The sequence below is a fragment of the Callorhinus ursinus genome, unplaced genomic scaffold (assembly GCF_003265705.2).
Source record: "Callorhinus ursinus isolate GAN/ISIS: 27379988/994484 unplaced genomic scaffold, GSC_fseal_2.0 scaffold10, whole genome shotgun sequence".
Taxonomy (NCBI): Eukaryota; Metazoa; Chordata; class Mammalia; order Carnivora; family Otariidae; genus Callorhinus; species Callorhinus ursinus.
Window position 1 is genome coordinate 38,966,209 of NW_027397072.1, and position 25,672 is coordinate 38,991,880.

General features: G+C 46.9%; 1 protein-coding gene across 1 annotated transcript; it reads left to right on the forward strand.

The window, feature by feature from the left end:
• The first annotated feature begins 936 nt into the window (after nucleotides 1-936).
• FOXI3 (forkhead box I3) lies at nucleotides 937-6,848 on the forward strand. The gene is made up of 2 exons (XM_025867669.2): nucleotides 937-1,588; nucleotides 4,366-6,848. The coding sequence occupies exons 1-2, from the start codon at nucleotides 937-939 to the stop codon at nucleotides 4,986-4,988; spliced, it is 1,275 nt and encodes a 424-aa protein (XP_025723454.1). The 3' UTR covers nucleotides 4,989-6,848.
• The last annotated feature ends 18,824 nt before the right edge of the window (nucleotides 6,849-25,672 follow it).

Sequence of the window (25,672 nt, forward strand, 5' to 3'; positions counted from 1 at the left end):
AGAAAACAAATCACACCAAAAGATTGCACAAACCGGACTTAAAATGAACAAATACTTCCCGAATGTGAACGAACATATAGTTATGTGTTTAGAGACACGGTTAGAAAAATTAAAAACCGATTTCAGTCACTCCCATCACAGAATCCTCTACGGAGAAGGAGACACTCCAAGGATGCCCGGTAATAAAATCTACCGTATAACTCCAAAGAGTTGTTAATCGCGTCTATTATTTTCGGCTAGAAGACGATGTGTTGAGACTGGCCGTGAATCCAGTAACTCAATGACAAAAGGTGCAGAAGCTTGAGGTAGAAAACCACAGGGGGTTAGGCAGGTGGTCTGAGCGGCCACCCAAACTCATCTTGGGGACTTTTTAGAAAACAGTTGTAGTGTTTGGGTTATCTTCTCTCGGTTTCAATATTCGTTATTTTTATTTTTTTTTCCTGGGCTAAGACCGCGTCGGCTGGGAATGAGGTGCTTTTAGCCTTCAACCTGGAGGCGCCGGCCTGCGCCGGCCTCCCCCCGCCCGCCCCCCGGGCTCCCGCCCGGCCGAGGAGGGGCTTCGGGGGGCTCCCGGGGGCTCCGGGGGCGGGGCGGGGCGGGGCGGGCCGGGCGGGCGGCGCGAGGGCTGGGGCGCGCTCCGCCGGGTAGCGCGGGCAGGTGGGGCGTGGCGGGGGCGTGGAGAGCCCGGGCCCGCGGGCCGCCGCCCAGCCCCGGGCCGGCCCGGGAGGAGCCGCGCCGCAGACGGTTATAAGAAGCCGAATCGCAGGCGTTCTGCGCGCCTCCGCCGACCCCCTGCTCGAGCACCGGTCGCCCTGCGAGGGCCGAGGTGGGGCCGCGGGGTGGGCCCCCAAAGGGATGCTCTCGCCCGAGCGGCGAGACCAGCCCCGCTCGCCCCTCGCCGCGGCCGCCGCGCCGCACCCGCCGACGGCCCCCGACATGGCTCTCTACTGCGGCGACAACTTCGGCGTGTACTCGCAGCCCGGCCTGCCCCCGCCCGCCGCCGCCGCCGCCGCCCCGGGCGCCCCCCCGGCCGCCAGGGCGCCCTACGGGCTGGCAGACTACGCCGCGCCGCCCGCCGCCGCCGCCAATCCCTACCTGTGGCTCAACGGGCCGGGAGTGAGCGGCCCGCCCGCCGCCGCCGCCGCCGCCGCCGCCGCAGCTGCCTACCTGGGCGCCCCGCCGCCGCCGCCGCCACCACCCCCCGGGGGCGCCGCCGGGCCCTTCCTGCAGCCGCCCCCCGCCGCCGGCACCTTCGGCTGCGCTCAGCGGGCCTTCGCGCAGCCCGCGCCCGCAGCGCCCGCCTCGCCCGCGGGGCCCGCCGCGCCGGGCGAGCTGGGCTGGCTGTCCATGGCCAGCCGCGAGGACCTGATGAAGATGGTGCGGCCACCCTACTCGTACTCGGCGCTCATCGCCATGGCCATTCAGAGCGCGCCCGAGCGCAAGCTCACGCTCAGTCACATCTACCAGTTCGTGGCCGACAGCTTCCCCTTCTACCAACGCAGCAAGGCCGGCTGGCAGAACTCCATCCGCCACAACCTGTCGCTCAACGACTGCTTCAAGAAGGTGCCCCGCGACGAGGACGACCCAGGTGAGGCGCAGGACAGGTGCTTCCCGGCCGGGGAGGGTGGGGGAGCGGCGCCCGGGCAGGGGCCCGGTCGGTGTGGGGCTGGCTTGGAGCTCCGCGCGGAGTCTTCTCTAACTGCCGATGGGAGCCGGGGTGGGGAACAACCACCCGAACCTCGGACCTCGTCTGGCTGGGGTGAGGGCAAGCCCGAGGACAAAGAGAACTATCAGAGGATCCTCAGAGCGGGGAGCCGGTGAGGGTGGAGCTCGCCCCTTAACACACACGCACACACCTGCACCCACCCACACGCACGCGCTCGCGCAGAGCCTGGCCAGTTAGAGAAAAAGGAAAAAGACCGTATCTTCAAACGGGACGCCACCCCTGGGTGGTGGTCATCATGCGGATTGAAGGGAGGGTTCAAGGCATAGGGAGGGAGATTAGGAATAAGTACACGCGTGGGATCTCAGATAAGGGACGACTATAAAGGGATTCAGGTGAACTGTGAATCCCATCACATTTCACGGAAGAGGTGATGAGAGACCAAGGCCGTTCGAGCTGTCCCTGGATGCACTTCCTGCACCAGGTTCCTAAGACTCACGGTGTCCTTCCTGAAACAAGCGCCTACTTTGAGAGAGATGATTGAGGGTAGTGGCACGGGCATCATGAGAGAGGGCCGGCCAGAGGAATGAGAGAGCTTTAGCCGGGTCCTGCAAATCGTGATTTTGGTGCCTTAACTATTTAGGAATGTAAAAATGAAAACCCCAAATTTGCTGCGTTCTGATCTAAGCCCTCGGGGTGAGGAGAACTGGGTTACAGTGGGGTGTTGTGAGTGGTTTTCCTCTACCTGAGAAAGGGGGCGAAGAAAAGCTCAAAAAGGAGAGAAACACGATTATACTTGAGGTTTTCAGAAGGCTCCTGGAACCAGGGAGGTGGGGACAGAGATGTGATGGGCAAAAGAGAAGAAATGGTTTCAGTTGCATGCTACAGAGATCCAGGATTTTGTGTAAAATGCTCTGGAGTGTTCCCCCCTGAACGTATTCTAGAGTGGTGCTTTCCAATAGAAATACAGTATAAATCACCTGTGATAGCATATTTTCTAGTAGCCACATTAAAGAAGGTAAAAAGAAACTGATGAAATTATTTTTAATATTTTAAATAACCCAAAATATTGTTTCAACATATAGCAAACATAAAAATTATTACTGAGATACTTTTTTACTTATTTATTTTTTTGGTATTAAGTCTTCAGACTCTGTGTGTTTGATTCCACATGGCATTTTGGACGACCCACTTTTCAAGTGCCCACAGCCATGTGTGGCAAGTGGTTACTGTATTGGACAGGGCATACAGTTCTAGAAGATGAAGCTTCCCGATTTGGCCTCTAAACCACCCGAGATTATCATGTTAATTGTCATGTATATTCTTTTGGACTTCCTAAAAAGGTGGTGTCTTTAGCTAGTGTCTTGTCAAAGCATTTGGTACTAAGGGGCAAAATATAAATATACTTATAGGTGCAGGTACTATCATTTAGGTGGTAGTTGTATGAATAAGAATTTTTTTTGGCAACTATTTGCAAAAAATGTGTTAATGAAGATAATGGGTTTGGAGGGGTGTGTGCTAGTTTGTGCAAGCAACCTAACACAATAGTTAGGTAAGAATGCTGAGTCTAGAGCCAGCCTGCTTAAATCCCAGCTCTACCATTGCTAACAGGGAATACTGCAGGTTACTAACCAACCTGCTCCTCAGTTTCCCCATCTGACAAATGGAGGCACTAATAATTGCCTGTCTCCACAGAGCTGTGAGGAGCAACTGAAGTTGCCCATGTAAAGCACCCTACAAGATGAGTGCTTACCAGTGCTTTCACACGGCGAAGATTCTATTTACCAGAAGTGATAAAAGCTATTGAGAGAAAATCCTCCAAGATGATAGGTCTTTTTTTACCTCAGTTGTGCTAAGTAGTGAGGGAAATTGTTTAAGCAGAAGACTGGCACTGCATACATTACCTGAGGCTCTGGTCTGAGATCTGGGGGGGGGGGGGGGGGGGGGGGGGGGGCAGGAACAGATGGCCAGAGATGCAGGGCATCTCCTGCTCAAGGTGAGGAGGGGATGTAGACTCCAGGAGCTTCCTGTACCCTGAACAATGCTATTTAACAAGATGTTGTTAAAAGAATTGATTGCTCAGTAATAACTTTTGTAATTTTTGTTTAGTAAGACAAATGATTGGGTATTTGAGGTTGCCTTCTCCAGTGGAGTGGGGTTTTTTTGTTTTGTTTTAGGGGCAAATATTGTACCCTTTCAGCAAGTCATAATGATAACAGATAGTGATTTTTCACTGCTTACTGTGTACCAGCTACTGTGCGGAGACACCATTTAACCCTCGCAGTCAATCTGTGAAATGGGTATTATTTTTATGCCTACTTCTGTAAAGAAATGGAGGTTCACATTTAAGCAGCGCCAGGATTTTGCAAGGGCTCAGCATATGGATCTGGAGGGGAAGGTGTTGGGTAATTAAAGGTGTCTTGGGTCTAGAAGTAAGTCTTAAGATTTAGGTAGCAGACACTGCTGGGGGGGGGGGGGCGGTGCGTGGAAATGGCCAGAACATCTTTGTTCCAGATTTCTCCTTGAAGGTGAAGACTAAAATCTCCCCAAGAGGATAAACTTAAAAAAACAGTCGAGTGGACAGAGCATCCTGGTCAGCATTTTAACGAGAGAGTCTGTGCTCCTCGTTCCAGAACTGAAGCTGACTACACAGGCGTGAACTAGGTCCTTCTCTAACTTGTGTGCCTTTCTCCTCTCCATAGGGAAAGGGAATTACTGGACCCTGGATCCGAACTGTGAGAAAATGTTTGACAACGGGAACTTCCGTCGGAAGCGGAAGCGCCGCTCCGAAGCCAGCGGCCCCTCCACGGTGGCTTCAGGGACCACAAAATCGGAAGAAGGGCTCGCCTCCGGATTGGGGTCGGGCGTGGGCGGGAAGCCCGAAGGAGACAGCCCCTCCGCGTTGCTAAGGCCGTCCCAGTCCCCAGAGCCTCCCGAGGGCACCAAGAGTACTGCGTCGTCCCCGGGAGGATCCCTGCTCACCTCTGCCCCTTGCCTCAACACCTTCTTCAGCAGCCTGAGCACCCTGAGTGTCAGCAGCAGTGGGAGCGCCCCGCGGGCTGTCCCCGGCAGCCGCCACCTAGGGATCCAGGGGGCGCCCCTAGCCTCCAGCAGCACGTTCCCCGCCAGCTCCATCCCCGAAGCCCCGCCAGACAGCTTGCAGCTGAGTCACAGCGCTAGCAACGGCAGCAGCCAGAGGTCTTCCTACTACAGCCCCTTCCCCGCCAGCACCGGAGGGGGTCAGAGCAGCCCGTTCAGCAGCTCCTTCTACAACTTCAGCATGGTCAACAGCCTCATCTACCCCCGCGAGGGCTCCGAGGTCTAGGACAGCCGCCCCTCGGAGTTGAATATGCACACCTGAGATCTTGTGAAATGCTGATTTCCAGGCCGTAGGTCTGGGGCAGCAGGTGGCATTCTGCATTCCTCCGGAGTCCCAGGTGTTCCTTGGCCCGATGGGAATAGTAGAGAACTCTTCCTACAGCCCTGCAAGCTTTTACAGGTTTCCCTGGAGAGAAAGCCACCTCACTCTGTTCGGGACAGTGCCTGTGAGCCCTGTGAGGGCAGGGACCATGTCTGTTTTGTCCGTCACTGTACAGCAGGGTTCTGAGCTCAGATGTGTCGAAGGGCCAGCCAAAAAAACAAAAGAATGAAGTTGGTCAGGTAGGAAAAAAGGCAGCGGTTGACCATTGAAGCAGGTAAGGGAGTGTTTGGGACTGACCAGCTAAAGGCTGCTATGGGCCGTTTTGTTATTTCCTGCCTGGCAGCATCCTGATTTTTCTAGAAAAGTCAGATATCTGGATTTTTATAGGAAACCTTCATTTGCATTTTTTTTGGGGGGCCACTAATTAAAATTTTTTTAAATCCTGCGCTAGGACATACCACAAATCCTCTGAGCTACATCCGGCTCACACATCACCTCTGCTTAGGCTCCGGGTCTGGGCCATGGCAGATACTCATAGCGGTGAAACTGCCCAAGCAAGCCCTGGGTGCCGAGCGCTATTTCAGACAGATACTCGACGTGTATTAGGTCATTTAATCCTCACAACAACCTTGGGAGATAGGTATGGTTACTACCCCTCATCTTCTGTGTGAGGGCAGTGTAGCTCCAGGAGGTCAGGTGTCTCCCCCAAGGTCACACAGATGGTAAGGTGTGGAGCCAGAGTCGGGTTCAGGCAGTCTGGTTACAGAGCTGGTGCTGGAAGGTTTGTTGTGGTTCTGAAAAATGAAGTTGCCATTGTCCATAGGCGGACGTAGCATCTAGGGGGTAGGAATGAACTCGATCTCATTTGACCAAAGATTTCTGATTGAAATTATCACTTGAGATGTTGCCCTGAGCAGCAAGGACAGACACCACATCTGCGTTCTGCTGCCATACGCCTGAGGTCCGGGGTGACCATGGTCCTCATTAACTTGATGTCCTAGCCCTTTTAGCATGTGTCCTGGATTTTTCATTTTTTTAAAACAAAATATTAGAATTTAATTAAAAATAGTTTTTAAATGGAATTTTTATAGTTTCTTAATAAACCATTTGTTGTCAAAATTTTTATTTTTAGCACTCCCTTTTACTTCGCAAGAGGTATCTTCATTTTGATAGTGTTTATGGTCACCCTCCCAGAGCCCAGCAGAGTGTCTGGTCCATGGCAGATACTCAGCCACTGTTTGAACTTAATATAAGAGGTGCTAATTAGAATGTGGATAATTGTTGATTTATTGGAACAGCCTCCATTAAGATGAACATAATGTCCTGAATTGCCTTTGTACCATGTTGTTGGTCTTTGATAGGGACATTGTTGGTTTGGGGATTTAATTTTTTTTAGAAAAAGGAACACCCATTTTTAAAATTTTTAACTTTTCCCTGTATATTCTTTTCGAGACTCACAGCATTACTCTTAAATTTTTATTTTGAAATACACAATACAGAAAGTTATTTTTTAAACAGTTTACTGAAGTATAAAATAACAACGTCACCATTACTTTTTAAATGTTACGGAGAAAGGCAACCAAAGAGACTACCTACCCCAAATTGTGTGTACAAAAACCAGTTTCTCTGGATATTTTTCTATGTGAAAAATCGTTATGGACTTTTATAAATATTGTTTCTAACACAATTCTATATTTGTAAATTAATTTATAATGTGAACTGGGACAAAATTTTTTTTCCCCAGAAAGTACACTGCATGCTGAGAATCACATGAAATAAACTCTAAGTGGGAGATTTTTGGCCACTTTTAAGCATTTCTGTTTTTCTGTCTTCAGCTTCTTTCTCCTAAAGGAATAGAGGTGTGAGCGGCCTGACACTGAAGCCATTATATAGGGACTTTGTTGAGAGTGAAAGCAAATGGTGTTTTGTTGGATTTGTCCCACCTGCCCACGTCTGAAAGGCTGGAACCAAACGGTTACTCCTTGAGGATGGTCTGTAGGCCTGTGAACATTTTAATGATTTTTAGCAGAGTAACAGTTCTGTCTTAGATCAAAGTGCACAGACCATTTCTCTTCCAGGTTGAAATGGTGCTGGAAGGTCTCAACCAGCTGGCCACAGTCCTCAGGTGGGGCTCTGCAGCCTTGGGTGTGGGGGCCCCCTTAAGGGCCACAGGCGGCCCATTATTTCCAAGGAAATAGGGAGGAAACTATTGAACTGGGCTCCTAGAAGAAACCTGAAAGTTGAGGTTTCTAGACTAGGGTTTCTAGGCCTCAGCATGTGATATTTGGGGCTGGGTAATGGGTTGGAGAGGCTACCCTGTGCATCACAGGATAGTTAGCATCCCTGGTCTCTACCCATTAGATACTCGAAGCACCCCCTCTCCTCCTGGCCCGGGCCACATATGACAACCAAAAGTATCTCCAGACAATGACAAATGTCCTTGGATGGGGTGGGGTGGGACAAAATCAACCCTGGTGGAGAAGCACTGATCTAAACTGACACCCACAATTTGCCAACAAGGAAAGCCGCTTCCTTACTCCCCCACACAAAGTCCTAAGTGCTAGGGCATTGTTGAGCCCTGAATGAATTGGGCCACTGGGTTTCCGGTATAGGACAGTTTCTGTCCTATGAGATGCCTTTTGCCCTCAGGAAAATCAGCTGTGAGCTGGAGCAGGCTGGCAACAGAGGCATTTCTCAAAACAGATCCACCGGTTTGCCCTGTCATGTTGGAGGTCGATTTCCTTCAATATTTGAGTTGCTGATTATAGATTCTTACAGTAGCTTCCTTCTTGGCATGGTTATTTTTACTAACAGAGACCTAGGCTGGAGTAATATTGACCAACAATAAATTACCTGGGTTATTTTTTCGGCACAGGTGGCTGGGTGGGGTGGGAGGGGGATGGAGACAGGCAGAGGGATTTCTTGGAAAGAAAGACATGTAAAAAGAACTTGAGTAACCTGTGTTTGGAAGTATCTAGATCTGAGTGGTTGATACTCAATGTCAGAACAATGGCGTTTATGAGAACAAAGGCGAAGAGAAGAATCCCCTTCAATCCCCCGCTGAACCACTAGAGAGGGCAGCAGGGTGACTCGGTCTCCACTCCCAGGACCAGTCTCCATCAGGGAGCTGCCTCCTGCTGGGCATGGGACGGAGGCAGAGGGACGAAGCTGCCTGTGTGGGTGATGTTTCCAGGTCAAAGTATGCACCAGCCCTCCCAACTGGCACCAATTTCCTGCATCTGTGACACTTTCTGCCTGGGAACCAGGTCAGAAATTCTGGATCTGCGTGAGATTTCACTTTCTGTTTGGGATAGTGCAGAGGGAAAGATGTGCTCCTGAGGCATATAGATGAGTGCCCTTCATTCTCTGGGGTGGCCGGGGACTGGGGGCTGATGGCGAGTTGCAGCCCAGGCTGAGGCCGTTTGGGTACATGTATAACTGAAAGCAGCTGCTTTCCACCCCTTCTAGAATCTCATGTATCTTCCAGAATAAAAGAGAGGCAGAGAAGAATGTTAAAAACTAATAAGCCGGGTTCAGGTTTCCTTCTAAGTACTTTGAGAACCTTTATCCCATTTTTTTTTAAGTAGGCTCCACACCCAGCACAGAGCCCAAGGCGGGACTTGAACTCACGGCCCTGAGATCAAGACCTGACCTGAGAACAAGAGCCAGACGCTTCACCAACTGAGCCACCTAGGTGCCCCCCCCATTTTGTCCCATTCTTAAACTTACTAGGAAAGGGCACCCAGAGACTTCGAGAACTACGAGCCTTTGCACCCTAACTTCTCCAGCTCCCCAAGGTGCTGTCAAGTCCCAGGGCAACCTGGTCAAGCTGTGGCCATGAGGAATGTCACTGAAACTGTGACTCCCTCCCTGCGACCGCCCAGAACTTGGAAAAAGGCTAACTGTGCAGCGTCTAACTGGTTCTTGTTTTCTTTAGTTGCTGTAGTAGCTAAACCTTGAGATTGTTAAGGAAGAAGAAACTCCCTTTGGTTTACCTGAGGCAGGGATTTGCTGGTTTCTGGGGCAGAGAACCGGTCGCCAACGTGGCCTTGCCTTTTGTCATGGAAAGCAGTCAGCTGGGGCGCGTGGCCGGGTGGCGGGCACCGTTGGAGAAGGAAGGAATTTCCTGTCAGTTTCGAAAACAAAAAAAGGTCAAAAAGACCAGCTACCTACTGAATTCCTCTCTGCTTTTTTATTCAAGATGTCAGGGGATCCTCACCAAAACCCCGGGAGGCCTGGAGAGCAGCCCTTTATTATTTTAAAAAAGGCAAACATTACAATAATAATAACTCACTTGCTCGGTACTGGGCATTGTCCTCAAATATATAAAGATATATATTAAATATAAAATAGCTATCTTAACAACTCTATGAAGTAGACACTGTTTTGTTTTTGTTTTTAAGTAAACTCTTATCCCCAACGTGGGGCTCGAACTCATGACCCCGAGATCAAAAGTCGCATGCCCTCCCGACTGAGCCAGCCAGGCGCCCCAAGTAGACCCTGTGATTATTCATTTCGCCAGCGAGAATCCTGAGGCCCACAGTTTGTATAACTGGGGCATGGTCAAAAATCTAAGTAGCTGCTGCCGGTAAGTGGTAGAACCGAGATTCAAAATCAAGTCATCCGATGTCAGAAGCCGCCTGTCCTTAAACTACTCTATGGTCTCTCCATTTTGAAGATGAGAAAGGAGAGGCACAGAGAGGTTAAGTGACTTGCCTAAGGCCACAGTCATTGGTGACAGATTTGGGGGCTTAGAAGCCAGGTTCCTGCTTCCTCAGTGATGTTCCCTTGAGGCATTTCCTCTGTATGCTCCCTGAGGTTGGTTTTCCTGTCTGGGGTTCCCTTTTCCCGGACACAGGAAGGTTAGCAGTGGGAAGGAAAGCTGCCTTTCCTTGACATGTTCTCCTGCTCAGGATCAGCCAGAAGCCAGGTCAGAGGCCCAGAGGTTGGGCTCTGAAGCTGCCGAGGGAAGCCAAACGTTGGAGACACTGGTTTGGAACCTTGGACTCAGGAAATGTATAGAGCGGCTCAGCAAATCCCTCAGGCCCTGTGCTGGGCACTGAGGACATTCAGATGACTCAGACCCACCCGGACCCTTAGCAAGCACGTCGCCTCACCGGAGGCAGGGCTAGAGCAGAGGTGCACAGGGTAGGGAGGATCCAAATGGTCAGCCTGCACTCTCCCACCTGGCTGCCAGCCTCCAGGGAGAGACAGAGCGTGGCTTAACCTTCGGAAAGAGCAGCCGACAGTTCCCTGAGTCCTGCCTGAGTCTGTCGCCCCTGCCCGCCTTCCGCCTCCTGCGGCTTGTGCTAGAAGACAAGGACCAGGCTGTTACTCAAAGTGGAGGGGCTTCTGCACTGACTGACAGAAGTGGCTGAAGCAACTGTGGTCAAGTGGCACTCCCTTCGTGGGCACTGGCTGTGGTGCCTGGCTGGAAGGAGCTCCCTCCCAGAGCACGGTGCTCCTGTCTCCTGTCGGCACCCCTGGTCGCCAGCTTTCAGCATCCCCTCCAAAAGCAGAGAGGGACTTCTTCACCCTGCACTTCATTTATTTATTCGAGAGAGATCACAGGGATGGGGTGGGGTGAGGGGGTTTGCAGAGGGAGAAGCAGACTGATGTGGGGCTTGATCCCAGGACCCTGGGATCACAACCTGAGCGGAAGGCAGACGCTTAACCAACTGAGTCGCCCAGGCACCCTGCACTTCAGAGGAGGTTGGAGGCTACCAGTGTGGTGGGGTTTTCTCCTCCCCGGTTTACCCTCCTGAAATGCATTAAGCAAAGCATAGCCTCCATGCTAGGATCAGGAAGGGGGGGGCATTCACAAGCAAGAGGATCTCCTTCCCTTCTTATCTCCAAGGATGTTGCCAACTGACCCCATTCCGTAACTGGCGACCTCCAACTCTCCTCACCTGGGCCGGCCCACAGGCACTGGTCTGACTGGCCAGACACACAAACTCCCAGGGACTCAGTCTTCTCCTCGGCAAAATGGACAAAAGCAGTCCCTGCTTCACAGCGTCGCTGAGAGGACTAATGCATCTATTTTGTATTGCATCTGTGTGCTTGCCCCCAGTAGCCTCCAGAAGGGCCTTAGCATCCACTCCGAGCCTGCACTTGTCTCTCTGCAGTCTGAGGGCGGTATTATCCACTTGTTTGCCCAATGGCTTCAGAGGCTGAGTATTATTAGCCTCATATTCCAGAAGGGCGAAAACAGCATACGAAGCTTGGCAAGCAGCCGGCCGCCACCAGGGGCAGAGGAAGTCTCACCAGAAAGGGGAAGGCACATCTGCAAGGACTCCAGTTCATGGGTCACTCAGTGCATAAGTGTACTGAACACCCACCAATTCTTCTTTTGCTTCCTCGGTTTGCCTCCCAGCCCACATCCAAGCCTGGAACAAGAACTGGCTCTGGTATTCAAAATTGGTTTCCAGCCCATGACCTCATACCAGTTCACCTGTGGTTCCAGGTCTGTACCCAGAAGGTGGGGCAGCCTCCTAACTGGTCTCCGGGCCTCAACCCCTGGCTCCCTGCTGTTCACATTGCCTTCGTCCCTGCTGTTCTGAGCTCATTCTCTGCTTGGAAGCCAGAGTCATCTTTTAAACAATTGATAACGATTATATTGCTTTCCTGCTTAGCACCTTTCTGTAACTTCTTTTACTAGCAAACTCCAAAGCTCTCCTGAGGCCCGGCATGAACTAGCTCCTGCCTCTCTCCCCATATCCCCCTTTTTACTTGGCTCCAGCCATTCACTGCTCGGAGCCCCTGAGACATTCCAGACTGTTCTGTCTTAGGGTATTTGCAGTTATCCCTTCTGGGGCAAAAGCTTAATGCCCCAGATCTTGTCAGGCTTCCGCTTAAAGTCAGAGCAGTTGTCCCTGAGCATCTAACCCTCCCCACTTCCACCAACTCCCCTCAGGCTGCCTTTTGTACATTATTCTTCCCATCTTAACTAAATCTTTGACCTAAAAATAAAACAAAAGCATTATGTTAATAAGATAATTTCTGGGGGTGAGGGGTGAGCAGAGGAACAGGGACCAGGGTGGACATTCTCAGTTGACCCCATTCATGTCTGTCTCCTCCTATTTTAAAAAGAAAGCCTATGTTCGAATGAAATGATTGTCCTATTGATCTTATAAGAAAAGCACATTGTTCCTCCTTCCCGTTTGGGGAAACCAAGGCATGGAGCATCCACTTTCCCGAGACTTATTCATGATATACCTCACTTGCTGATTGTGGCATCACTCAGTACATAAAATGGAAAAAGTTGTCTTTCTCCTTCAGTTTTAAATGGGCAAAACCCCAAGAATTTTTGTTATGTTCAGCCTGGATTTAGAACCCAGCCTTCCCCATCTCCCCACACATCACTTCCCCTCCCCGCCTTCCTACCTCCCCTGCGTTCTCCTGGCAAAGGAGTCTCAGCCAAACACCTGCGGTCTTTGATCAGCAGGCATCAGCTGCCCCCAGCTCTCCTTTCAGCCAGAAGACTTTCAAGTTCTCTCCTTTACTGGGCTTGGGAAAGGAGAAAACATCCGTAGCCACTTTACCCTGCACACCTCCTCGCATACTGGCGGTAAGGGCCAAAGAATTGCAACTTCAGCAGACTTTATAAAATCTTCCTTCGATGGGATTAACAGTGACTGCCACACACAATAGCAATCTCAGCCACAGAACCCCAGCAACTTCCCCTGTCTGCTCAGGGGATGTGCCGATGTCCTACTGTATCTACGTTTCCTGGATCAGGAACTACTGAGGATGTAGGTGTCCTACCATTATAGGATTATTACCATTGATGAAGTCATAGCGGGGGCTGGCACTTGTGTGGCAAATAATGCTCTTTTCCAGCATCTTCCGTGCTAAGATTCCTCCAAGGATCAGCATTACTGTTCATTCTGATGCTTCCAAATTTAGTGTCCTTTCTTCCACTCAATAATTTTCACTAAAGATACCTACTAGGAGATATGCTAAAATCAAGGTCTCTGTAAGGACGGCTTACAGAGAGGGGAGAACAGTGGGGTGACAAGTGCCCTGATCAGAGAAGTGTGGGGTGCCCTGGGAATCTCTGGGAGAGACCCCGACTCTGACCTGAGTAGGAGTTGCTGATGTGAAGAGAACAGAGAAGGAGGACACAGGTGTTGGGTGGGGTGGAAGCAGAGTGGGGGCCTGGAAATGAGAGGCCATGACTCCTATAGGGAACAGAGAGAAGCTGCACTCGGAGGCAGGTGGAACTCAGCAGTTTCAGGTGAGAAAGGGCAGTGGAGGAGGTAACAAGGTGAATCTACAGTCTGATAAAGCCCATCCGTAGAATAGAATTGGGCAGAGCAGAACAGATAAGAATGAATCCAATTTCATTTTAAGAATGGTGTTTGTGGGGCGCCTGGGTGGCTCAGATGGTTAAGCTTCTGCCTTCAGCTCAGGTCATGATCTCTGGGTCCTGGGATCCAGCTCAGCAGGTGGTCTGTCCCCCACCCCCACCCCCATATTCTCTCTCTCTGTATCTCTCCGTCTCAAATGGAGAAATAAAATATTAAAAAAAAAAAGAGCGATGTTTTTATTTCAAATAAAGTTCTTTTGGAGAATCCTCTGGAAGGACAAGATCTCCTAAGAGAGACCCCTCTAGAAGCTACTGTGAAAAAACAAGCAGGAGGTAATGGCAATGTGAAGTAGGGCAAGAATTACAGGGAAGAAAGCAGAGGGAGGTCTCAGAGACCTTTAGGAAGTAGGAAGGGGAGGATTTGCGATTTCCTGAGAGTGGTGGCTGGGGGAGAAGGAACCCCAAGATGACTGTTGGGGTTCTGCCTGAAGTAATGGGGTGAAGGGTTCACCAGATCAGGACGTTCCAGAAGAGGAGGGACTGTCTGTGGGTGACCCAAGAGGAACTTTATAGCACAAACTGGAGCCCTTAGGTTGAGATTAGGGAGCAGGGCCAGGCTGGCTGGGTAAATCTGGGAGTTGTCAGAATGTGGGTGAAAGATTTAATTTAATCATTTAATAAATATTTCTTAGCAGCTGCTTTGCATGAGGCCCTGTGCTCTGGGCTTGGAGACACAAGGGTGAGAATAGCCGCACGGGTGAGAGGATGGGATTGCAGATGCTGCTCCAGGACCACTGGTGGTGGTGTTTGATGTATGGTATATGCACCCTATTCCTTGAGAAGGGGTTGAGGATCTGTGTGTCCTGTAGGTACAGATGGTGGTAGGTACCATGGATAGGTCCCCACAGGGCACAGCCCAGAGCACTGCAGCTACGCTCAAGGATGGGCACTGGTTGGTTTCTGTGTGAATCAGGAGCCTGGACTTGTCTACACTCGTGGTGCTGGCTGTGGAGATAGGTAAAGCAGAAGAAGGGGCTAGTGCGAGATCCTCTCCAGAGGAGAGACACTTACTCAGATAGCTGATAACAGAAGCCCAAAGATATGCAATAACATCCTTAAAGGGTTGAGAGAAACAACTGTCCACCTAGATATCTGTGTCCTGAAAACCTATCTTTCAAGTACAAGGGCAAAATGAAGCATTTCTATGTAAATAAAGGCCAAGGGAGTGCACGGCCAGAGAACTGAAAGAACATCTCTATGATTTACTTCAGCAAAAAAGAGAATATCTGTGAAGAAATCTAAGAGAAGACGGTGAGCAAAGAAAGTGGTGAACATTTAGGTAAATCTAGGCAACTGTGTCCTTAGAACATAATAAAAGTGCTGGTTAAGGACAAGGATTCTAGTTCATGCTCTCTTCACTCCCCAGCACTTATGGCCTCACTCCCCAGATCTGCCTTGGAAGCCACTAGGACTGATCCTACTATGCCCACTGTCCATGTAGTCAGTTACCAAGAGTCAGTAAGGTAGGGGTGCCTGGGTGGCTCAGTCGGTTGAGTGATGGACCCTTGGTTTCGGCTCAGGTCATGATCTCAGTGTCGTGAGATTGAGCCCGGTGTCGGGCTCCTCGCTGTGCACTTAGCAGGAGACTGTTTGAGATTCTCTCTCCCTCTGCCTCACCCTTCACCCTCCCCCCTCCCCTGCCCCATGCTGTCTCTCCCTCTCTCAAATAAATAAATCTTAAAAAAAAATTTTTTTTTTTAAAGAAAAGAACCAATAAGGTTCTCCTCTCAGAACTTTTCTTCTTCAGGCAAAACCAACCATGAGATCTATTTCTTGAAGTTTTGTCTTTTGGGGAGAATTTCCTTTCTCTACCATCTTTCAGGGCCCCTCCTGTGTGGAGGTGTAAGGATGAAATCAGACACGTTTGGTTGATGCTGGAGTATTGTGCATAGCCATCTGTTACTCAGGCCTAAGGGTTTTGTTTTGTTTTTTTTTTTAATCCTCAATCGACTTCCCTTGGGGCCATGTTGGTCACACTTAGAGGGTATGTACTTCCACCCATGTAGCTTCTTATGCCTCCACAGGAAGCCCACTTCACAAGGCCTACTCCCTGCCAAATCCCTGCTCTTTGTCTTTCATTGCAACTTGAAGGGTTGTCTGTGAGCAAGCCTAACACTTCAGTTAGAACTGATAGCACTCAATCCATGATGGGTGGCTCAGGTCCCATCATCAACTGATACTCCATGGTTGGGTATTAAGTGTCTACCAAATTTCACCCATAGGACAGGAGCTGCATCTTTCAAGAAGAGTTACATACTGAGTGGCGCACACTTTTGTTCTAAAATTTTAGTCACTTCAAGCATCCTCCTGCAACTGCTTGCCATAAGCTCCATAACGCATTCTAAAGATCTTATTTATTTTATTCATGAGAGACAGAGAGAGAGGGAGGCAGAGGGAGAAGCAGGCTCCCAAGGAGCAGGGAGCCCGATGCGGGACTCGGTCCCAGGACCCTGGGATCATGACCTGAGCCGAAGGCAGACGCTTAACCATCTGAGCCACCCAGGCACCCTCCATAACGCATTCTAATCTGCTTTGGACACATCAAGCAACATGCATATATTGAGACAGGGAAGTAGAGCTACTCACGATCCACTTTGGGGCAAACTAGAGAGCTTTCTCTTTCTCTGAGCTCCACGCAAAGATGTCAGATTGTAGGCTCACCCTTGGAGTAGGGTTGAACCATATGTTGACCCATCAAGTGTTGGGCTTCTTTTTTAGTTATAGAGGGTACAGATTACTCAAATTTGTTTGTCACTTTGGGGTAGATATTTTGTCATGCTGCAGATTATGTCTTATGGAAACTTCACTAGGTAGCAGCCCTATATGTTTTTGAAGATTTATTTTTTTGTTTTCTCCCATATGTATATCATATAAAAACAGGTATGAATAGCTACTTCTTGCTTTTCATTATTGTTATATCACTAATGGAGAGTACTAGCATGATGTCTTATGAGACGGTAAAATGGTAAAGTTAGTAGCCCATAGGACCTGAGGTATGTGCTTAGAGAATTAGCATATATCCTAGGTAGAATTGTAAAGGTCCATAGCTATCCCTGCCAGTTGAAAGCAAATCATTTCTAATTTTCTGTTTAGTGAATGAAGAAAAATATTGTGCAATAAATACTTCCACATCGGATATCAAAGGCTATATTGATTTTCTCTAGTAGAGACATCTAGAATACTGTTATTAATTATCAGATTAAGTTTATAATAATATACTGCCTTATCCAGCCCTTCACTTTTTATACTCACCTAACTGGAAAACTAAACATGAATATGAAAAGTATAATCAAATCTTGCATCTTTCTTGTGCCACAGGTTTCTGGTATCTCAGTATTATTTAGTGTGGGTTAAAATTAATCCAGATTTACGAGAGTCTACCTAGTAAATTATTACAGCCTCTGTCGTCTGTCCAAGCGAACACACTGAATGAAAATTCTCTGCTAACTGTATCCTTATCAGTAAATTAAGCCAGATTTAAAATTATGTTCTGCCCAGAAAATAAAGCTCTACAATGTTCCCCATTTAAAAAGTAACATAGGGGTGCCTGGGTGGCTCAGTCAGTTGGGCATCTGCCTTCAGCTCAAGTCATAATCTCAGGGTCCTAGAATTGAGCCCCACATCAGGCTCTCTGCTCAGTGGGGAGTCTGTTTCTCCCTCTCCCTCTGTCTACCACTCTGCCTACTGTGCTCTCTCTCTCTCTCTCTCTGTCAAATAAATAAATAAAATCTTTTAAAAAATTAAAAAATAAAAAATAAAAAGTAACATAAAAGAGTAAATTCCTGCATCGCGAATGCTGTATTACAGTAAACACTTAAATCAAGATGAAATGGAAAAATTTCCAGGAATATATCAATTAATAAAACTGATACGAAAGAGGTAGAAGCCCTGAATAGACCAATACCCATAGAAGAAATTTGAATAGTAGTCAAAAATCTGCGTCAATGAAAGGCCCTAGGCCAAGACAGATTTATGAGTAAGCTCTACCAAAGTCTCAAAGACCATATTATCCCCATGTCACTTTTTAAACATGTACAAATGTGAAAACTTATTAATTTGTTCCATGAAGCCAGCAAGATCCTGATACCTCTTAAACTGGATAACTCCAAAAGAAAACCATACATAGACTTCACTTACAAATAGATGCCAATGCAGACAAAAGCCCACTAGAAGACAGACTCTGTGGAGCTCTTGTGTTTCCATATGTCTTGCAAACAGAGGTGCTAACTACCCTTCTGCTCCAGACTGTATTTTCAAAGATGTTTGTATAGTGAACAGCCTTGGGAGATAGCAATAGAACCTCCATCTGAAATAGAGTAGTTTTGCTTCAAGTATGATGAACACAATGTAGTTTTGCTTACTTCCCTTTATAAAAGATTCCAATTCCTGAAGCCCAAGAGTTTCTTGGCTGTGAAGCAAGTTGGCTGTGTGTATAGGATCCACCTGTGTTGTCCCTGTGGGATTTGTGGGGCAAAGGAAACCAATGGGAACATGATACTTAAGTCCTTTGTCTTTGGCCCAGGAGTCTCGTGTATTCTGTCAACTTGTATGATGCTATGGCAAGCTAACTCGTTAGCTTGCAAGCGAGGAAAAAGAAATCTCAGACCTTTTACAGTTCTCAACAAGGTCTTAAATAGGTTATTAACAGGCTGAATTCAGTGTTAAAAGATCATATATCATGGCACAGTAGGATTTATTCTAGCTAATCAAGTTTATTGTCATCAAAAAATCTATTAACATAGTTGACTATTAAAAGGGCAATAAAATGAAGCATATGCTGAAAAATCATGTATTAAAATTTATCATTAGTTTTTATTAAAGCTAAATAAAACAGTGAACATCAACAAAACCATTTCTTACTGAGCTAAGAATAAAAGAAATACTCCTTAGTTTAAGAAAATGTTTTTACCAGGAACTAACAACAATACTTTTAAAGCATTCCAATTAAAGACAGGAATGAGGAAAAATTTTACACTGCTACTTATACTATTCAACATTGAACTGGAGTTCACTAGTGGATAATAATAAAAAACAGGAGGCATACATATTGAAAAAGGAGAGAAAGAGATTTGCCATTATATGGGTGGGCAATAGTACTCTCTAAACAATACAAGAGAACCATCTAAAAAACTATTAAAACTAATGAGATGAGGCACCTGGGTGGCTCAGTCGGTTAAGCATCTGCCTTCTGCTCAGGTCATGATCTCAGGGTGCTGGAATTGAGCCCTATATCGGGCTCTCTCAGCAGGAAGTCTGCTTCTCCCTCTCCCTCTGTGATCTCTCTCTTGCTTTCACTCTCTCTCAAATAAATAAATAAAATCTTAAAAAAAAAACCAAACTGGGGTGCCTGAATGGCTCAGTCAATTAAGTGTCTGCCTTTGGCTCAGGTCATGATCCCAGGGTCCTGGGATTGAGTCCTGAGTTGGGCTCCCTGCTCAGTGAGGAGTCAGCTTCCCCCTCTGCCCCTCCCCCTGCTCATGTTCGCTCTCTCTCTCAAATAAATAAATAAATCTTAAAAAAAAACAAGTAATGAGGGCGCCTGGGTGGCTCAGTTGGTTAAGCGACTGCCTTCGGCTCAGGTCATGATCCTGGAGTCCCAGGATCGAGTCCCACATTGGGCTTCCTGCTCAGCAGGGAGTCTGCTTCTCCCTCTGACCCCCTTCTCCCTCCTGGTCCCCTCTCTCCCTCTTTCCTCTCAAAAAAAAAAAAAAAAAAATAAAAAAAAAAAAATTAAAAAAAAAAACAAGTAATGAGATAGTTCAGTAATATGATCACAATCAGATATAAGATTTACACACAAAAAAGTCATGGCTTTCCTAAATAGAATAATAATCAATTAGAAAATAAAAATGCAGGGGCGCCTGGGTGGCTCAGTTGGTTAAGCGACTGCCTTCGGCTCAGGTCATGATCCTGGAGTCCCAGGATCGAGTCCCACATTGGGCTTCCTGCTCAGCAGGGAGTCTGCTTCTCCCTCTGACCCTCTTCCCTCTCGTGATTTCTATCTCTCATTCTCTCTCTCTCTCAAATAAATAAATAAAATCTTAAAAAAAAAGAAAATAAAAATGCAGAGTCCCATTCTCAATAAGAATAAAATCTATAAAATTCCTAGGAATAATTTGACAAGGAAAAGGCAGGCTCCACATTATACGTAAATATTTTTATTAAAATCCAGAAAATCCTACTGAATGTCATAAAAAAATACCATGTTCTTAAATAAGAAAACTCACTATATAAAGATGTCACTGTCTCCCCCCCAAAAAATCAATAAATTTAATGTAATGGCTGTTGAAGTCCCAAAAGAATTTTGTAATGCAAGCAATGAATTCTAATGCTTATCTGGAGTAGGAAATGTATGGGACAATTTTGGAAAAAGAAAATACATGTATTTCTTCCTGCCCCTGACCAGCTATTAAGACATAACATTTACAAACTCCAAAACAGTAAGTATTGGTGCAGGAAAATACAAATGGATCAAGGAGACAATTTGGAGATTCTACAGAGGGACCCATCCACACACTGTAATTTAAAATATCATCAAAGTGGCATTTCAAACCAGTGGGAAAAGGAAAAACACTCAAAACAAAGAGAGCAATTGGGTACCGTAAAGGAAACATAAATTTAAACACTTATGTATACCATATATAAAAATAAAGTCCAGATGAGTTAAAAAGAAAAATCATAAAAACAAATACAAAAGTATAAAATTATTACAAGAAGATATAGGAGGATATCTTCATAATCTTGGAAATATCTGCCTATGAAAGATAAATACTTTCCATATATTTTAGCGACAAATGCATAAAAAACAAATACAGAGCAGGCAATTCACAGAAGAAATACAAGATGCCACCATCTACATAAAGATATGCAGCCTCATTAGCCGTCAGGGACAAGCAGATGAAAACAAATAGTGGTGTGTTTTTTATTCATATTAACAAATTGAAAAAGATCGATAATTTTCAACACTGGTGATGTGTATTCTCGTTCATTATCAGTACCAACATAAATTAGTTCTACTACTTAGCAATTCCAATGGCAGTATCCATATCAGAATTCAAACTACACTTATTTTTTTTTTTAAGATTTTATTTATTTATTTGACAGAGAGAGACAGTGAGAGCAGGAACACAAGCAGGGGGAGTGGGAGAGGGAGAAGCAGGCTTCCCGCCGAGCAGGGAGCCCGATGTGGGACTCGATCCCAGGACCCTGGGATCATGACCTGAGCCAAAGGCAGACGCTCAACGACTGAGCCACCCAGGCGCCCCAAACTACACTTATTTTTGACCCAGAAATTCCACTTCTAGGACATTATTTCAAGAGCCACTCTAAAATGATACTCACATAGAACCTTGCTCTTTTCCCGGTAGCATTTCATGGTGTCTGTGGCCCTGCCTTCTACACCATAACCTTTGGAAGCTAGTTTTTCTTTAAGTTATGATTCTTTCACACAGCATACTGTGGAATTTCATATCCAAGACATTCTGAAAACCTTGCTCTTTCGTGAGTGAGCTTTTCACACCCGCCTTCATGTTCACACAGGTTTGATCTAACTTCTATCATCTTATTTAATTCTTTTTCTTCTTTGCTGTTTTGTTCTGTTTCATTTTTACATTGGGCCATAAGGACTGTAACGTCTTCTTTTCTTTCTCTCTCTCTCTGTTTATTGATCCTACTTCAGTCCTGCTGCCTCAGCTCGGGGTCTCAGTTTCATCTTTTGCAAAATGAAAATCACAATATTTACTGTCTCACGGGGCTTCATCTTTGCTTCCTGACAACTCTTTGGGAACCCTCTCAGGGCTAAAAGCTTCTGCTCCTGAATTCGGTTTCTTCAGTCTTCAAGGGAGAGAGGACCCCTTTCCCTCTGGGCTTCTGCCTGCCCTCTGCTAACTGTTGGTAATTGGTTCCTGTCAGAACAATGAACTCCTACTCCTGATTGCCTGCCAGACCTTTGCATGGAGGAAGGACTGCACGGTTTGGCTTGCTTTTGAGGCTTTAAACATTTTCTACTAGTGGAACGACTACACAGCAGCCAATCAACCAACCAAACAAAATCCCCTCACTTCTGGCAAAATCACTCAGAGAAAGGCTCGGGGGTTGGTCAGGCCAATATCAGAGCCTGCATAGAACTGCCTTGTTGGAAGACTCCCCTACTCCTGCACCCTCCCACCCCCACCCCCCATCTGCTGTTCACCCTACCTTGACCTTCCTTCTCCCTGCTCCACCCTCTTTCTGTCTAGACCAGAGGCACAAGTGTCCTAGCCAGCTGATGGGGAGGGAATGTGGCCATGAGCTCCACCCTAACACACAGGAATTTGGACTTGTTGCTCTGGAAGAATATACTCCTGGTATATTTGTGGCTTCATTGGGCACTGGAGGCTCTATCATCAGTGTTTTCGGGGCCCTGCCTTTGCATTTGCCCCTCTTTGGACCGGCAGTCTCTTGGAAGTTTTTTTTTTTCATTGCCTCCCTATCCAGGACCTCCCTCTCGCTGGTGGCCCCCCACCCAGACAAGGAAAAACTCTCTCTTCCTGCCCTAGGTTTGACCTTGGGGGTACAGGGAAGTCTGCTGCTACCAGCCCAGACTCCCCAGGGTTGGGACTATCCCAGGTGTAAGCTCAGGGCTGAATCTCCAGGGCTTGGTTGGAATTTCGAAAGATTTGCAAAACTCTCCCTGCAGGAAACTCCATTCTCTGACATTCAAGGTGTGTTTTCCGGCCTCTCATGGGGGGAAACTGCGCAAGCAGATAAACATCTAATTCCCAAAGTACCCTAAGGCAGTCTTTCATTCCACCCAACAGAAATCCCTGATAAAGAGGGCAGGGGGCTTTCTTTTCCTCAATTCTCTTGGTCAGAGAAAGGACCTTTTTCAGCCTGACCTAGACTCTCTGAGCCTGCCTTCCGGGCAGTGGGTGATGCCCAGTGTTGAGCAACTATGACCTCTAGAGAGATGTGTTGGGAAGCCATTTCGGGGTCCGGTGATTAAAGCTGCCTTAAAAGGCACCATTAAAGGGCGCCTGGGTGGCTCAGTCATTAAGCGTCTGCCTTCGGCTCAGGTCATGATCCCAGGGTCCTGGGATCGAGCCCCACATCGGGCTCCCTGCTCGGCGGGAAGCTTGCTTCTCCCTCTCCCCCTCCCCCTGCTTGTGTTCCCTCTCTCGCTGTGTCTCTCTCTGCCAAATAAATAAATAAAATCTTTAAAAAAAATAAATTAATAAAAGACACCGTTAAGTGTGTGTTCAGTTATGTTTTACCCACGCTTGGAACGGTGATCATCGAGGGGAAGGGGAATCCTATCAGAAGAGTTCAAGTCCAATGGATGGCACAGGAGGTCAGAAGGTCTGGAAGAAAGGATCAGGGCCCCAGCAAACTGGGAATCAGACCCGTACACAGACCTGGGTTCCTTCTACCTTCCTCAACCTCACATGGATCTCTTCATTAGAGATTTGAGAGGCAGTGTAGGTCTAGGTCAAGCGTTAGCAGATGACAGCCCTCCTGCCAAATCCCACGAGGCTGGTTTTTGTACAGCCTGAGGACAAGAATGGTTTTTGCACTTTTAAATGTTGGAAAACATCAGAATATTCGGGGCACTTGGGTGGCTCAGTCAGTTGGGCATCTGCCTTCAGCTCAGGTCGTGATCCCGGGATCGAGCCCCTCATCAGGCTCCTTGCTCCGCGGGAAGCCTGCTTCTCCCTCTCCCACTCCCCCTGCTTGTGTTCCCTCTCTCACTGTGTCTCTCTCTGTCAAATCAATAAATAAAATCTTAAAAAATATCAGAATATTCGTTCATGACACATGACAGTTATATGAAATCCAAAGTTCAGCATTTAAGTAAAGTTTTATTGGGATATAGCCTCTCCCATTCATTTGCACGTCATCCAAAGTGGCTGTGGGGCTCCTGCTGTGGAGCTGACCATGGGATCCTTCAAGCCTGAAATGTTTACTCTCGGGCACTTTACAGGAGAGGTGTGCGGACTATTGGTTGAGATCATAGAAAAACCTGAGCCCTTGATTTGGCGTCCTTGAAACAGAATAGCTTTTACTGGTAGGGAGGCCTTTGCTCAGTTAAAAACATATTATTATTATTATTATTATTATTATTATTTTGGAGAATATGCCAATCAGGTAGCCAAAGCAGCTATATGACCAGAGTAATATTTGGTTTTGAGCATTTTCGTTTCTTTCCTCTTAGCTGTTTTTCCATTCCGTGGGACTGCTCTTATTAGTTAGTTTCAAAAGAAGCATACAAAACTTGCAAAACAGAGATACCAGGCAACATTCAGGGACTCACTCAGTTCCCCTCATAGGCACCAGTGCCACCTAATTGTTTGCCCCACACAAAAGGTGGATCAGAGAAAAATCACTTCTTTATTCTTCCCCTTTACATCATCTTCCCTGCACCTGGGGAGTCTGGATGCTCAGAGACCGAGTACAACATGCATCTGATGATGGGTTACACCAAAGCACACCAAGACTTAAATCCCTCCCAGATTTATGGAGATTTTCGATAGCTTAACGAGATTTCTAATTGTCCTGTCACCTGTACTGAAATGTACAGTATGTGTTCATCTCGAATTCTTTTCTGTTTCCATAATCTTGGTAAAGTTTCCTGCACTCAAAGAGTAAATCCAATTTGGTCCATGGGTTTTTAAGAGGGAGCTAAATTCACTTTTATGCTTTCCAGCATAAAGGCTTCTTCTCTGAAGGGGTTTGGGCAGCTGAAAGGCCAGCGCAGTTTCTCCTTCCTGCGGTTCCCGTATTATGCCTTCCAGGCAGAAAGCACAAGTTCACATGTCTGTGTCTCATTACAAGGCTGCTTGCTATCATTTGAGAGTTTAGGAGGAAACAGGGAAGGGTGTCCGCATATCCAGCACACCTGTGGTTCTGCTCTCTTCCCCAGCAAAGTGTTCATTAAGAGACGACAACTCCTGGCTTGTTTATTTCCCAGTGGTGGCATGGAGGGTACAGAATGAAACCCTAGACTCAGTACCTGTTTAGGTAACCATTTTTCTGTACACTTTTTAAGGCAACTGTATCTGAGTCTGCCATGTGACTTTAGACAAATTGTTTAAATGTCACTTTCTTCCTATGTGAAGTTGGAATAATACATTATCTGCCCTGCTGCCTCATAAGGCTGTTTTCAGGAATCAAATGGGATGAAATATGTAGCCATGTCCAAAAAGGTGAAATATTTTGTCAGTGACAGTGCTCAGTCCTCTTCAAAAGGAGAATTCCCTATCTTCTGATTGTCTGTTCTCTGGCCCCTACTCCCTCCAGCTCCCCAAAATTAAAGGCAGTATTATTCTTTTGTTGGAGACCTTGAGTTTGTCTGTGCTTAGGCAAGTTGTTTGACCTAGCTTCAGTTTCTTCATCTGGAAAGTTTCATCTTGACAAAAAACTGTGTTATGTCTATGTATGTATGATGTTACTGGGGGAAGCTGCTGGAAGCATACAAGAGCCTCTCTGTACTGTTTTTGCCACTTACTGTGGATTTCAATTACTTCAAAACAAAATTTTTAAAATTATATATAAAGCACTTGACACGATCAGACATAATTTAGAAGTTCGTATATGGTAGGGTAAATAAATAGGTGAAAGTCCTTTTGTACTCTAAGCGTTATATAAACTGGAGCTTTAGTAGTATTATTACCATTTGATATTATTATCTAAGACCATAAAAACAAATAATATTTGTTGAATACTTACTATGTACTGAACACATATTATTTCCTTCTGACAACATCTTTAGGTGGAAGTTATGAATATTACCCCCATTTCATTGATGGGAAAGCGGGGGTGCAGAGAGGGTAGGTACCTGTCCAAGCTCACAAAGTTTAGAAGGTGAGGAGCTGGGATGCAAATTCAAGTAGCATGACTTTGCAATTCTTAGTCAAAGAAAAGATCATTATTAAGTCATTTGTGGAACTTGAGCCAAGATCAAGCTTCAGGGTGGGAAACCTGGACTCTGTGCTCTCATTTCCCCTGTTTACTTCTAGGGTGCTCCCTGGAGGATTGTATCTGATGGGATTTTTGAGCTTCTTAAGGACCCCACCCCCAATAATTTACCTTGCCCAACTCTCAAGCTGGTAGAAATCCCTCTGACTATGATGATTGTTCACACATAGGGATGCCTGATTACAAATGCTGCTTCCCTGGACTCTGTGCTAAAGACTCAAATTCAGTGGTCTGGGCTGGGATTTCAGAGGTTGTATTTTTAATAGGA

Coding starts and splice junctions, on each gene's coding strand:
- FOXI3 (XM_025867669.2), top strand. CDS start 937: ATGGCTCTCTACTGCGGCGACAACTTCGGCGTGTACTCGCAGCCCGGC. Junction 1,589..4,365: donor CCGCGACGAGGACGACCCAG/GTGAGGCGCAGG, acceptor TCCTCTCCATAG/GGAAAGGGAATTACTGGACC.